We start from the raw sequence: 15,216 nt of genomic DNA, 5'->3' as shown, positions 1-15,216 counted from the left end.
TGACATCACACTCGCTGGCGCGTGTTTACGGAAGTAAAGATGGCCCCCGCGTGTGCTCTCCTTACGTACGACGGAGGCCTGAGTCGCATTTGCAAAAATGATCCATTAGTAGGACTGAAAAAATGAGGTCCAGGTCACATGACTTGACCTGCAGTGTGGGTGTAGCCTGAGACAACCTGAACAATCCGGCTGCCAGCTGCCCCCCCTTTTGCAACTTTTATCTGCAGTAGTTCACCTCCGCAGAAGCACTTGAAGTACGTTGCTCATGTCTTGTCTTCTCTTCCCCCCCGACCCCCATCTTTCTTTGGACCTTGACACGTAGAACCTGAAAGCTGCCATGGCTGCAGAACGAACCAAAGGTTTCTCCCACGTCGTCGTGTCCTCCAACCTGCGGGACGGCTTCTCTCTGCTCATCCAGTCAGCAGGCCTGGGTGGAATGAAACACAACGCAGTCCTGATGGCTTGGCCGGCAGGCTGGAAGCAAGCGCGGGACTCTTCCCCAAGGAGGAACTTCATAGGTGAGCGACACAGGAGCGAGTGATGGAATAAAAGCACCTGATCGCTTAAACGACCGCCTTGTCTTCACCCTCAGAGACCGTAAGGGAGACGACGGAGGCGCATCAGGCTCTGCTGGTGGCAAAGAACATCGACCACTTCCCGGGAAACCAAGAGCGCCTGGAGGGAGGACGGATCGACGTGTGGTGGATCGTCCATGATGGCGGACTGCTGATGCTGCTGCCCTTTTTACTCAATCAACACAAGGTTTGCGACTCTTTTTTCCCATTCAACCGCAATGAGTGAATTTTCACCAAGTGGGAGTCCTTATTTATAAATGGAAGATTTTGGTAGTTAGAGCATAGAAGACCTGTCTTACAACCTTCTAAATACGCGTTTTAACATTATTAGAGCCCTCTAGACATGAAATAACACCCCTGTAGTCACCTTTACGCCCCTATTACCCAATATAGTAGACATAATAAGACAAAATAAGACATAGAAAACCTGTTTACAGCCTTCTAAATATGCTTTTTAACATTATTCAATCCCTCTGGACAAGAAATAACTCCTTTATAGTCCCCTTTACACTCCTATTACCAATACAGTAAACGTAGCAAGACATAATAAGACATATAAGATATAGAAAACCTGTTTACGACCTTTTAAATACGGTCATTAACATTATTAGAGCCCTCTAGACATGAAATAACACCCCTATAGTCACCTTTACCCAATATAGTAATTGGGTTTTGTAATATGACAAAATAAGACATAAATAAGCATCGGCAGAGTTCCTTTTGTACGTCCGGTTTCTGTACGGTGCTTCCTGGGGTGGCTATTGACTCATCAGTGTAACATTACTGACCCTTAGTGACCAGTGTAGAATACTGCATACCATCACAAGGTCTTTGAATGCGTCTTCCGAATGCCTTATGTTTGTATTTTACTTAATTTACCAATTTTGATGCTTGAAAATGCTTCATTTGGCAAAAAAGGGAATATATTAATAATAGGCAGTATTCAACCACGGAACAGTAATTGGCTCCAGTGAATTGTGTGAAAAGTGAATTTTCGCAAAGTAGGATTACCTTATACTGTATATAAATTGAATATTTTTGTAATTAGTGCATAGAAAACTCTTTAAGAACTTTTAAATATTCTTCTTAACATTATTAGAGCCCTTTAGACATGAAAAACACCCCTATAGTCACCTTTGCACTCCTATTAGCCAATATAGTAGACATAATAAGAGACATAAATAAGACATTACAAAGACTCACACGTTAGCATTGACAGGATACTCGGTGGCTGTTGCCTCATCAATGTAACCTTCCTGACACCTAGTGGCCAGTGTAGTACAATACTACCGCAGTGGCACAGTGAACATTCACACAGGAGCTGCTGTCGGCCACAACTCACGCCAGTCACTGGCACCCTCCACACTGCTAACCATGCTAGCACTCAGCAACTCGACAGTAGCTAGCTGACGTCGCACGCGTCACTTTCACAGGCCCCGCCTCTTACAGGCGCGCACATCACAGATATTACACTACATTTAAATATTCTATAAATGCCGTTTATTTGTATTTTCCTTCAGTTAGCCATTTTTATGTTCAAAAATGCTTCATTTATGCAAACAACACGTGCAGTTTACCTATATTTGCATATGTTTGGACTAGTAATAGGCCGTATTCAACCACAACACACTGCTCTTAGTCTTTTTATGTTTTTACAACAATGCCGGCATGTCTCCCCTCCCTTGAAGGTTTGGAGAAAGTGTAAAATGCGCATCTTTACGGTGGCTCAGATGGATGACAACTCCATCCAGATGAAGAAAGACCTCCAGATGTTCCTTTACCATTTACGGCTGGATGCGGAGGTGGAGGTGGTGGAGATGGTCAGTCTTATTGTCCTGTGGATGCACAACATGGTGGAGGCCGGGGGTGTCCATATGTGACAAATGAAAGGATGCAACACACGTAGATGTGCTAACATGTTACAGTACATGCTGTGTGTTTCATGTAGGTGCAACTTTTATTCACATCAACTTCACTCTTTGCTCTTTTTTACCCACATTTTTGCTGTTTTTTTTTAAATTTCAAATATTTACACTTTTGCCTTAAATAATCTTCATGTAAAAAAATCTGTAATATTATGAACTTATTCCCAGAATATTTTGACTTTATTTCCATCATATTTTCACTTTTTTTCCCAAACCCAATTTTTCAAAATGTGCAACTGTGCTTTGTTTTCTTTGTCTCTCATAATATTGCAACTTTTTTTTAAAGTATTTTTTCTTTAACATTTCAACTCTATTCTACAAAAATGACATTATTTTTCCTGATAATATTAACAGGTGTGACTTTTTTTTAACCATAACAATACAACATTGTTCTCTAAGTTATTTGACTTTATAAAATGACAAATTTATCTTTTTTTTCCATTTCTGCTGCATTTTTTTCCAACTATTTGAACTTTCTTCTTGTAATTCTGACTTTATTCCCATAACTTTTTCCGCAACCTAATTTTCCCCAAATTACAACTTCATTTTGTTTGTTTCTCATAATATTACAATGTTAAAAAAATAAGGTATTTTTTCTTGAATATTTCAGCTCTATGCTACTAAAATGACATTATTTTGCTCATAATATTACAAGTTTATTCTCCTACAATTGACTAAAATGACTTTTTTTGTCATGACAATACGACTTTTTTCTCTAAATATTTTTACTTGGCTTGACTTTGACTTCTTGTGAAATGACGGCTGATTTTTTTTCCATTGCTGCTGTTTTTTTTCCTTTTTCAATTTTCCAGCTATTTCAAATTTTCATCTTGTAATTCCAACTTTATTCCCATAATATTTTGACTTTATTCCCGTAATATTATAACTTTTTCCGCAACCTAATTTTCCAATAATACAACTTTATTTTGCTTGTTTCTCATAATATTACAACTTTTAAAAAATAGGGTGTTTTTTCCTTTAATATCTCAGCTCTCTGCTACTAAAATAACATCATTTTTCCTCATATCATGTCTTTTCTTCCCGTAAAATAGCGACTTTTTTTCCTCATTAGTACATGACGTATTTCTTTGAATATTTGGACTTAATGCTCTGAAATTACAGCATTTTTTTTTCCCATTTCTGCTGGGTTTTTCTTTAATTTTCCAACTATTTCAACTTTTATCTTGTAAATCTCCTTCTCATAATTCTGACTTTTTTTCCCAGAATATTTTGACGTTATTTTTTTAACATTATGACTTTTCCGCAACCTAATTTCCCCATTACGACTTTAAAAATAATGCTTTACGCTACTAAACTGACAGTATCGTTCCTGGTAAAATTAAGTTAGATTACAACCTTTTTCCCAAATATTTTGACTTTATTCTTGTAAAATTACTGCTGAGATTTCAGTTTTTGCTGCTGTTGTTTTATTTTTGAGTTTCTTTGTTAAATAATATTTTTTGAATGTGCCCTGGGCCAATAGAAAAGACCGCCACTTGCCTCAAGCGGCCCCCGGGCTGGACTTTGGACACCCCTGGTGTAGCTATACAGTCTCTACGCTTATTAAGTTGAAATAATCCTCACACCCCCAGCACGACAGTGACATCTCGGCATTCACCTATGAGAAGACGCTGAAGATGGAGCAGAGATCTCAAATGCTCAAACAAATGCAGTTGTCCCGCACGGAGCGGGAGAGAGAGGTACAGTACATCATAAGAGAGAGAGGCGTAGTCACAAAATAAAAGGTCTGCAGTGTCTTCCATTTGCGTCTGTTTTGTTAGGCTCAGCTGATTCACGACAGGAACACGGCGTCTCATTCCACCAAGGAAGACAAAGCTTCCTGTAGCGTGCCCGATCGCGTCCACATGACCTGGACCAAAGACAAGCTCATCAACGAGAGGAACAAACACAGGGAAGGAATGGGAGTTAAGGACGTGTTTAACATGAAACCGTAAGTGTTGACATGTGTTGCTGTACAACAATTCTTGCTATTCACAGATGGGCCTTTTGCGCTGCACACAGCAGCAAATAGCGTATGTTCCGTGAAGGCCTGCCTGTTATCTGTTACGTGCCTGCTAAAGGATCCCCGACATGATTCATCAACTTGGCTTAAATATGTTCTATATTGTCTGGAATTATGCTCTACATTGTTCCATTTTTGAAAGCCAACGGTACATTTGCAAAAATGGCATTTGTCGTTGATGGCGCCAGCCGTGACGAGCTCGCTCTCGCTGTACAGTCTCATTTCCGGGAGTGACGCCATCAGAGTACTACCACTCGGGTAAACAAACATGGCGGTGTACGAGACAGAGGATGTTTACAGTCATTATAGCCAAGATTTCAGACATGTGTCAAGAAGAAACATTTGGAGATGAAATAAGGAACTTGCAGAACATGGACTTCACTCTACTTTTTTGGGGAATTTTGCCCATCATCCGCAATCCTTAGGTGAAACATGACCACAAGCCCTCCAAAAACAAGGTTTTATGGTTTTCTATACTTGCTGTGATCATGCATCAACATGGAATACTTACAGTGTCTCGCTGTATTTTGTTGATTTAAAACATGAGCGGAACTTCTTTCCCAGGCGCTTTGGTTCGGCACAGCCCACCGGTGGGAGCTAATGCTACTTCCGCCGATCGCTCTTCGTAATCATGGCAGACTTGGTGAGAGTCACCGCCGACTACCTTTGGACAAATGAGGAACCAAGACCTCGTCTTTTTGAGCCTGAATGTACAGAGGATTAGCTTCAGCTTGTAGAAGCTGAGCGGGCAAGAAGAGGAAGTGAAACATGGTGGCAGACCAGGGGTGAGGGAGTCGGGCCCGGCATGACGTGCTGGTGTAAATGTGGAGCTTGCCGAGCCATGCCGGCAGAAATGGAGTGTTCACCGCTTCATGAATCATGTCAGGGACCCTTGAAGCTCTTACTTAAGGTCTTATTTGTAGTGTAATATGAATCATGTGTGATAGCAGAGTCATGTTAGCATCTGACAGCTGAAAGAAAATGACTCTCCCTGGTGAATTGCTGCACTAACGCTGGATGTCTTGTCTTTTCTCCTCCCTTCAGCGAGTGGGAAAATCTGTAAGTGGTTTTGCATTTCCTTTTGACTGTGCATGGGCTGTGGATGTGCATGTGCATGTGCATGTGCATGGGCATGTGTATGTCAGTCATCCTGTCGGAAGTGCACAATCAATACGATAGCTGCACTCACCAGCCAACACTTGGAGTACACTTTGTGCCGTTTTTGGAGATCCAGTGCAAAAAACTAATGAAGAAAATGAAGATAAGTCACTTAAAATACGAAATGTTTTGATCCTAAGTGCTGTTTTAAATATTAAATATGATATCATATTAATGCTTCTAATAAAACGTACATAACATATGTTGTATTCAATGAAATGGCATCTGCAGCTTAGCATGATCTTAACAATATCTGGCTTTTAGGTACAATTTCAGGATGAAGCTGAAATGCAGTATACAGTATGTACTATGTAGTATACCGGGGGGTCCAAGTGTGGCCCGGGGGCCATCTGTGGCCCGCTGAAGTTTTTTTATTGGGCCACGGCACATTCTAAAAATATCATTTAACAGGAAAAGTAAAAACAAAAACAAAACAGCAGCCAAAATGGAAAACTCATCAGTTATTCTACAAGAATAAAGTCAAAATATTAACAATAAATATTAATTTTTTTAATCTGACTTTTTTTTGTTTGAGTACAACTTTTTTTTCGGAATATTTTCACTTTATTCTCCCAAATGTTTATTTTTTCTTAATTTTCCATCTATTTAAACTTTTGTCTTGAATTTTTTTTTCAGAATTATGACTTTATTCCCGTAATATTTACACTTTATTCCCATAATATTTTGACTTTATTCCCATAATTTTATTACCTTTTCCGCAACCAAATTTTGTTATTTTGTTTGTTTCTCATAATATTGCAACTTTTAATTAATGGGGTGTTTTTTCCTTGAACATTTCAACTCTCTGCTACTAAAATGACATCATTTTTCCTCATATTATGGGTTTTCTTCCCGTAATTTTACGCGCCTTTTTTCCTCATTAGCATGGAAAACTCATCAGTTATTCTACAAGAATAAAGTCAAAATACTAACAATGAATATTAACAAGAAAAACGTCATCATTTTAGGAGAATAACGTTGTAATATCATGAGGAACAATAATGACATTTTAGTGACATAAAGCATTAAAACAAACAAAACAACGAAAGTTGTAATCTTTGGAAAATTTGGTTGTGGAAAAAGTCCAAATATTCTGAGAATAAAGTCCTAATTACAAGACGAAAGTTGAAATAGTTGGAAAACAGCTGGAATGTAAAAAACCAGCTGCATTTTCTGAGAATAAAGTCAAATATTCAGAGGAAGAAGTCATATTCTAATGCCAAAAAAGAGGGCATAAACTCGTAATAATATGAGGGAAAATAATGTCAATTTAGGAGCATAGACTTGAAATATGAAATATTTAAAAAATAGTATGTTATTTTTCAAAAGTCGTAATATTATGAGAAACACAAAATAAAGTTGTACATTTTGGAAATTTAACTGGGGGGGGGTTATAATATGGCAATAAAGTGAAAATGTGATGGGAATAAATTCATAATATTACGAAAAGAAAATTTACAAAGATGAAGAAGAAAGTTTAAATATTAGGAACATTTATAAAAAAGAAGCAAAAATGGGGTAAAAAAAAAAAAGAGCAAAGAGTGAAGTTGATATTAATAAGAGGCTTTTTCACCAATGTGACAAAGCTGAGATGCAGTTTTTAAAAATATATCACCTAAACTTATTAGCTTAGCAAGTCTTTACAAACCAGACGAGGAAAAACCAATCGGCAGCCAACGACACGAGCCGGCCCGTTGACACGCATTCACACAAATATCGAAGTGGCAGAGTTGCATCCTTCATGTATCCCTCACTGCAAAAACACACAACACCCCTGTACTATACTGTAATGCACCATAGTACTGTTTAAATAATACTATATTACCTGCAGATGCCTCATATTCATTTAATACACTATATGTGTTTTTTATTAACAGTATGAATATCAATTAAATCCCCCTTGGGCCTCACTTTGGATACCTCTGGTTAACTGTGTTTCTTTGTCGAAGGCGCCAGGCCTGTCATGATAACAAATTTTGCTGGTTGATAACTGTGTTACAAATTATCATCGATGGTCGACGTTATCGGCAACACTTTTCAAGACCATTTTTCCATTCATGTCATGAGAGGTGTAATTCACATTTGAGCCACTAGATGGTACTCAAGTATAGACTACGTGTGTGAGACATTAGCTTGACACAGAAGTTGCCTGTATGTATGTTTCTGCAATGTAGCGAGCGGCGCTGTCTGTGGGTGCGCACAATTTTGCACTGTTTTGTTTATATTTGCCGACCAAACGCCTCAGTAAGCTTTGACCGTCGGGACGAGGGCGCCGCTGCCCAAGGCACCTCCATTTGTAGTTTTTTTTCCCCAGTTGAGAAAGTGTCGGTCGTGCTTGTTCTGTTTAAAACCGAAGTATTCCCACACTGTGGCTGTGGCATTCAACTTAAAAACTACCGCTTTTGTGCCACCGCGCCGTTCTCATCTCAACTGAACCACGGCAGCACGCTGCTTTCATCTTCGTCCATTCACGGGGTGAAGCGTTCAAAAAGAGGCGCGCCGCACCTCAACGCCAGGGTGCGCTAACACTACCGCATGCTGCTTTACCGCTTGTCACACCCACAAGCAGAAAACATTAGCGCAGCATTTTGCTATCTTTGAGGTGACACGAGTGATCCCGTGTGATTGTACCCAAAACGACGTTTCTGGTGAGTGTGTGTCTGCTTTCCTGTTAGACTGTCACATTCAAACGCCCCCCCCGACCCCTTCCTGCTCTAATCGTGTTGAATTCCATGTTTCGCTCAGCAACCAGTCCAACGTGCGGCGAATGCACACGGCTGTGAAACTCAACGAAGTGGTGGTGAAGAATTCACGTGATTCACAGCTGGTGCTGCTCAACATGCCAGGTCCCCCCAAGAGCAAGAAAGGGGACGAGAACTGTATCCTTGTCCCGTGTACCGCACGCCACATCGAAACGCTCCAATCAGGGTTTCCGATACCGATCGGATGATCACATGGTGAGCCTCCACAACTCTCCATGATCCACACTTTGGGTCGTGACCGACAGAACGAGATGGCGGACGCAGGCGGCTGAAATGAGTTTCCTCCGTAGGGTGGCTGGACTCACCCTAAGAGATAGGGGGAGGACCTTGACCATCCAGGAGGAGCTCAGAGTAGAGCCGCTGCTCCTTCACATGGAGAGGAGCCAGTTGAGGTGGCTCGGGCATCTAGTCCGGATGCCTCCCTGGTGAGGTGTTCCGGCCGGGAGAAGTCCCCGGGGCAGACCTAGGACACGCTGGAGGGATTATGTCTCACAGCTGGCCTCCCGGTGGAGCTGGAAGAGGTGGCCGGGGACCGGGAAGTCTGGACTTCCCTACTGAGACCGCTTCCCCCGCGACTTGGACGCGGAAAAGCGGAAGAACATAGAAAGGAACGCGCAATAAACAGCTTAATTCCTTAACCGGTGTGTCTCTAAGACATGGAGTTCCTAGAAGTTCTCATGGAAGGACTGGATCGTGTCTTGTTGGTTCGTGGAGGAGGTCGGGAGGTGATCACCATCTACTCTTAGTGACGGTGGAAGGGTGGCAGCGCTGGAAGGAAGACCGTGGTGGATGGTGGCAGTTGGGGGCAAGTCCATGCATGCGACGTCGGACGTGGAGCTCAAAGCAAGGCTTCAGTCTGACAGTGCATCATCAAGACGCCCCACCCTGCAGGAGAAATGTCTCGAGACTCAAGATCAACATTGGATGGATCCATGAGCTTCAGCACGATGAACCACTTGATGGGGAGCTCCTGCTGCCTGTTTGATTTCTCATGATGGTCATCCATGCTTTCTTTCCCACTTTCACAAGCTTGTGGCTCACGTTCACGCTCTGAAATGCATTTTTGTCTCGTCTTCCAGTGGATTGAAAACATCTATACATCTTACCGTCAGGAAAACAAGACTTTTGAAAGTATTTATAACGAGCACATGCAGTTCAGTCACAATCCAGTCCAACTACTGCGTCCAGGATATGGTACGTGCAGCATGGAACTGTGCTTTGGACACTGCTAAAAAATACAAATAAAGGGAATACTTCAATCACACACCCCAGAGCTCAATACATGATACATTCCACCTGCAGAGCCCTCACACGCAGTTGTGAACACATTAAAAATGATGCAATGTACAGTATAGCTGCTCAATGATGGCGGAAGACGCGGGTGTCCTGTGGTTTTCAAGCGGGGGCCACATAGTGAAAAATGAAAGGATGCAACTTTGCCACTTTGATGTTTTGTAAAGATATGCTTAGACTATTATTAATACCTACAATAACACCCCCCCCCCCCCCCCCCCCCCCTCTCAATCTTTGCTGTTTTTTCAATTTTCCAAATATATGTTAGGACTTTATGCCCATGTTAGAACCGCAAGCTAGTTTTCCAAAATGGACAACTTTGTTTTGTTTAGTTTGTTTCTCATAATATTCTCAACATAATTTTTCCTGGGCCGCACGGTGGTCTAGTGGTTAGCATGTTGGCCTCACGGTCACAGTGTGGAGATCAGGAAGACCTGGGTTGGATTCTCCCTTGGGCATTTCTGTGTGGAGTTTGCATGTTCTCCCCGTGTGTGTGTGGGTTTTCTGGGTACTCAGGTTTCCTCCCACATTCCAAAAACATGCATGTTAGCTTCATTGGAGACTCTAAATTGTCCATAGGTATGAATGTGAATGTGAATGGCTGTTTGTCTATATGTGCCCTGCCATTGGCTGGACACCAGTCCAGGGTGTACCTCGCCTGTCGCCCAAAGTTAGCTGGGATAGGCTCCAGCATGCCCCCGCGACCCTAATGAGGAGAAGCGATATAGAAAATGGATGGATGATTTTTCCTCATAATATTACCACTTTATTCTCGTAAAATTGTGACTTTTTGTCATTAGAAAAGGATGTTTTCCCCTGTGTTTTCACTTCATTCTCATAAAATTACAACTCTTTTTAGATTTCTGCTGCTGTTTTAAATTTCCCAACTATTTCAGCTTCCTTCTTGTAAATTCTGACTTTATTGCCATAATGTTTTGACATGTCGGTCATTACACCTTACGGAATGACATTATTTCAAGCATCCCAGCTTTGTCATAAAGGTGAAAATAACGTGTTATTGATATCAACTTCACGCTTTGCTCTTTTCCCCCATTTTGGCTGTTTGTTTTTTTTAATTCCCAATATTTAAACTTTCATCTGAAATAATCTTTTACAATATTGTAATATTATGACTTTATTCTCATAATATAACTTTTTCCCCAAACTAATTTTCTAAAATTCAACAGCTGTTTTTTTTCTCTTAATTTTTTTTTCTTTGACCTCTTCTCTTAATATTTTTGACTTTGTTCTCGTAAAATTACACTTTTACACATTTTACACATTTTCTTCTGGTAATTATGACTTTATTCTCATATTCTAACTTTTTCCCCAAACTAACTTTCCAAAACTTACAACTTGATTTTGTTTTGTTTGTTTCTCATAATATTACGACTTTTTTTTAATTTAAGTTAAAAAAAAATAAATAATAATCTCTATGCACCTACATTTTTTCTCATATTACGAATTTATTGTTTTTTCTTGTTAGAATACCATTTTTTTTCTCTGAATATTTGACTTTATTTAAAATTACAGCTGTCTTTTCTATTTCTGCTGTTTTTTTGTTTTTTTTTAACTCCATCTATTTCAACTTTCTTCTTCTTAAATTTCTCTTGGTAATTATGACTCAACATCTCCTAACATTATACTTACTGTCGTAAAGTAACAATTTTTACTTGTTAGATTACAACTTTTTTCTCTTCATAATTTGACGTGACTCTTATATTACTGCTGAGTTTTTTCCATTTTTGCTGTTTTCTTGTGTGTTTGTTTTTTTTAGAATGTGTTGCGGGCCAATTCAAAAAAACAGTCTGCGGGCCACATTTTGGGCCCCCGTGGACTGATGCCACGGTGTAGAAATCGTATTTAAGTTTCACTTCTGCATCTCGCAGCAGCTATGGTGCATTCAAGGACTGCCGAATAAAGTGCGAAATGTCAGCCCTGGAGGAAAAAAGACGACGAGTGAAGTATAAAGACAAAAACACGTGGCAGTTGTGGGCTTGTTTTCATCAGTGCTGTACATTTGATTTGTGTTATCTCGTACTTATAAAGGATCACCGACTTCGGGCGGTCTGTTTTTGAAGCAAAAGTGGGCAGTCGGGTGGCACGGTCGACTCCTACCTGAGTCTAATCAAATAACTCAGACCCTTCCAGAAGACACTGCACGACAGAGTTTACACTTGTAGACAAAAGGGCAGGAAATGCCAAAGCAGGAAGTCTACGTAGAAGGGAAATAACGCTTGCACTTACTGTACTTTTTAGTTCCCCTTCCTGTTCCTTTCACGCGCTTTGTTTTGGACTTTCTCCTTTTCACATTTTTCAGCTCAAGTTAGAAATGTGGTTCCTGTGTAGTGTTGAGTGCTTCTGGCTGCTGGTTTTTAACGGCAGCGCTCCATTCTTATTCCTAGCGGCTCTGACCAGTCGCTCATTGAAGTCAGTCGGGTCCTCCGTTCCCTCGAGTCACTCGTCACAAAGCACACGCGTGCAACGGCTTGAGTCAGTGAAACTCGACTCTTTTTCAAGTACCCGAGACTCAGTGAAATTTGAGTCTTTGTCCGCCTGTGAGTCAATGAAACTCGAGTCTTTGTCCAGCACTTGCGAGTCAGTGAAACTCGGATCTTCATCAACCCGTGAGTCAGTGAAACTCAAGTTTTCATCGAGTACCCATGAGTCAGTGAAACTTGAGGCTTTGTCAACAAGTGAGTGAGTGGCACTTTAGTTTTCACTGAGCACCCGTGAGTCAGTGAAACTCGAGTCTTTGTCGCGCGCCCGTGAGTCAGTAAAACACGAGTTTGCGCCAACCAATGAGTCAGGCAAACTTGAGTCTTTGTTGAGCACCCGAGAGTCAGTGAAACTCAAATATTCGTCAACCAAAGACTCAATGAAATCAGTGAAGTGCAGTCTTCTGCAATCCTGGAGTCAATGAAACTCGAGTCTTTGTTGAGCATTTGTGACTAAGTGTAACTCAAGTCTTTGTTTAACACCCATGAGTCAGTAAAACTTGAGTCTCTGTCAACCAGTGAGTCAGTGAAACTCAAGTTTCTGTCAACCAGTGAGTGAGTAAAACTCGAGTCTTCATCGAGCACCCATGAGCCAGTGAAATGCGACTCTCCGTCAACCCGCGAGTCAGTGAAACGCTTGTCTTTGTCAAGTATTTGTGAGTCACTGAAACTTGAGTCTCTGTCGAACATTTGTTAGTAAGTCAAACTCGAGTCTTTGTTGAGCACCCTTGAATCAGTGAAACTTGAGTCTCTGTCAACCATTGAGTGAGTAAAACTTGAGTCTTCAACAAGCACCCGTGAGTCGGTGAAACTTGCTTTTGCCACGTGGCTAAAGCATTTATGCAAACGGCGTTAGAGGAAGAGTTGTACAATGGATGACACGTTAACTGCTTCCTTTTTTTAATTGAGCCTGAGAATCCTGAAAACTAGTCCGTGCCTTACAACGCCCGTGTTGGTCCACATCGGGACATCTTCCACGTCCAGCGCCGGCTCAGTGGTCTTACGTGGAAGCCGACGTCACCTCCCCAAAGTAGCAAAGGCCAAGTCGGATGAAGTAAATGTTTTTACACACAAAACAAACTGTGTTCGTGTGGACGAAGCCTGAACGTCCCACACTCAAGTTTCCAAGAAACAATTATTCCCCAAATCCTCTTTGTGTCTCCGTCGACCAAAAGAACAAAGAAGACTTTGGGGAAAGTTGGCCGTTGATGAATGGCGTCTTGTTAGTGCCGCACACGAAAACACCAACAAAACCAAAGCGTCTTTGGCACCGTGATGGCACTGTCGATATCAAACCGACGTCCTCCCACCATCATTGGATCCCTCGCCTTTGGTGCCGCAATCAGTGAGATGGGGGAAACAAAAATGGACAACAAAGGAACAATGAAAGGGACAAAAAGGATTTGATGCCGGAATTGTTAGAATTGGTTGAAAAATGTTGAAGTACTTGAGTAATTAAGATCAAAGGAATATCCTTTCTGGAAAAATGGGAATTTAGGGGAAAAACCTGAGATTTTTAAATGGGAAAAATAGATATCCTTCATTGTGCTGAACGATTTGATGTTGGAATTGGTTGAAAAATGTTAAAGTAGTGGCGTAATTAAGATCAAAGGAAAAGTGGGAATGTCGGGAAAAGTTGGAATTTTTGGGACATTAGCGTGAAGCCCCGCATGTGTGGAACGTTCTCATGGTGGAATGGTGGAAGTCTGAATTTTCAATGGGAAAAATGCTGTGGAATTTTGGGAAAATCTGGGGACTTTTTTTGAAGGAGGAGTTAGCGGACACGTATCGTACACTCAACAAAAATATCAACGATTGATTGATTATATTAATAAATACATTTCATGTCTTGTGTTATTCATGCTATGATATGAAATAGACAACTTTTCCAAACTTCCCGGACACATTAGCTTCATTTGCTTCAAATCAGCCTGAATTAGACTCCGTATCGGATCAGAAACGAAATGAGTGGTATCGCACGTCACTACTTTATGTAACAAGACAAATAACACAACAAAAACCCCACAGAGATTAGCCAAAATGAACATCGAAGAGAAGGAAAAAATCTTTGTTGCGTTGGTATGGAGTGTTTTGGGAAAGCGTTTATCTGACAGCCCCATCTGGGAGAAGAACTCAAGAGGACAAACAAAAGAGGGAATGTCGTCCACCAAAAGCAAGAATGCCAGAGGATGAGGAAACGCGGGGCGCATTTCATCTTGTCCCGGGCCATTATCATTCCAGCATGTGCTGATAATGGGGTGTTAACATCACAACATGGCCATTCCCCCTCCCACCTTCTTGACCCCTGTGGCTTTGTCAGGTGCCGAGGAAAGTCCAGCACTTAGTGGACCTAAATTAACATCAACTTTGCGTGTCTGTGCTTGCTTTTTCTTTAGCGTTACGGTGGCCGAAGATGTCATATTTTTAACTCCTTCAATGCCAGCCATTTTCCAAAAGACAACCCCTTCAGCAGCGGCCATTTTAGACCATTTGGATGATCCTAGATTTGATATTATATTTCATTCTTTTATTTATGACTTTTCCTCATAGTTGACAACTTTGTTCTTGGAACATTTTCACTTTATTCTTGTTTTTTTGCTTTCTTGTTAAATTCTATTTTTAGATTTAAGATATTTTATGCTTTTATTTATGACTTTTTCTCATTAGAATGCAACTTTTTCTTGTGATACTTTCACTTTATTCGTGCAAAATGAGTGCTGATTTTGTCATTTGAACTGGTTCCCGGTTAAATGGTACTTCTAGAATGTGCCGCGGGCCAATAAAAAGCATCCATGGGCTACAGTTGGCTCCCAGGCCGCACTTTGGACACCGCTGACATTATTCCAACATGGCCGGGGGTCTTGGAAGGAACCTAGCAGGGGGGTTCTGGTACAAATGTGATGGAAAAGGGTCACAGAAAAGCAAGAAACTGGACTGGAGCGGTAAGTAAGCGGTGGGGGGGGTCTGCAGAGTGGCTCACGG

The 15,216-nt window shown here is 41.1% G+C and overlaps 2 protein-coding genes across 3 annotated transcripts in view; both read left to right on the top strand.

The window, feature by feature from the left end:
* Positions 1 to 9,938, top strand: part of LOC129172664 (solute carrier family 12 member 7-like) — a 52,192-nt gene extending 42,254 nt beyond the window's left edge. The window contains exons 21-28 of one of the 2 annotated variants that reach the window (XM_054762626.1): positions 323 to 518; positions 593 to 762; positions 2,264 to 2,395; positions 4,093 to 4,200; positions 4,282 to 4,451; positions 5,568 to 5,582; positions 8,427 to 8,560; positions 9,098 to 9,938. In XM_054762626.1, the coding sequence (XP_054618601.1) occupies positions 323 to 518; positions 593 to 762; positions 2,264 to 2,395; positions 4,093 to 4,200; positions 4,282 to 4,451; positions 5,568 to 5,582; positions 8,427 to 8,560; positions 9,098 to 9,189 (1,017 nt within the window). In that variant the 3' untranslated portion in view covers positions 9,190 to 9,938. The remainder of the gene's footprint in view (positions 1 to 322; positions 519 to 592; positions 763 to 2,263; positions 2,396 to 4,092; positions 4,201 to 4,281; positions 4,452 to 5,567; positions 5,583 to 8,426; positions 8,561 to 9,097) is intronic. The other variant, XM_054762635.1, reaches the window with a different exon arrangement.
* The window catches only part of col15a1b (collagen, type XV, alpha 1b), a 106,109-nt gene that overhangs the window by 2,224 nt on the left and 88,669 nt on the right, over positions 1 to 15,216 (top strand). Inside the window, exon 2 of the mRNA XM_054762517.1 lies at positions 10,253 to 15,176. The gene's annotated coding sequence lies outside the window, so the exon portion shown is untranslated. The remainder of the gene's footprint in view (positions 1 to 10,252; positions 15,177 to 15,216) is intronic.

This window comes from Dunckerocampus dactyliophorus, chromosome 2, assembly GCF_027744805.1.
Source record: "Dunckerocampus dactyliophorus isolate RoL2022-P2 chromosome 2, RoL_Ddac_1.1, whole genome shotgun sequence".
Lineage (NCBI taxonomy): Eukaryota > Metazoa > Chordata > Actinopteri > Syngnathiformes > Syngnathidae > Dunckerocampus > Dunckerocampus dactyliophorus.
This window is presented reverse-complemented; position numbering and strand designations above follow the sequence as displayed.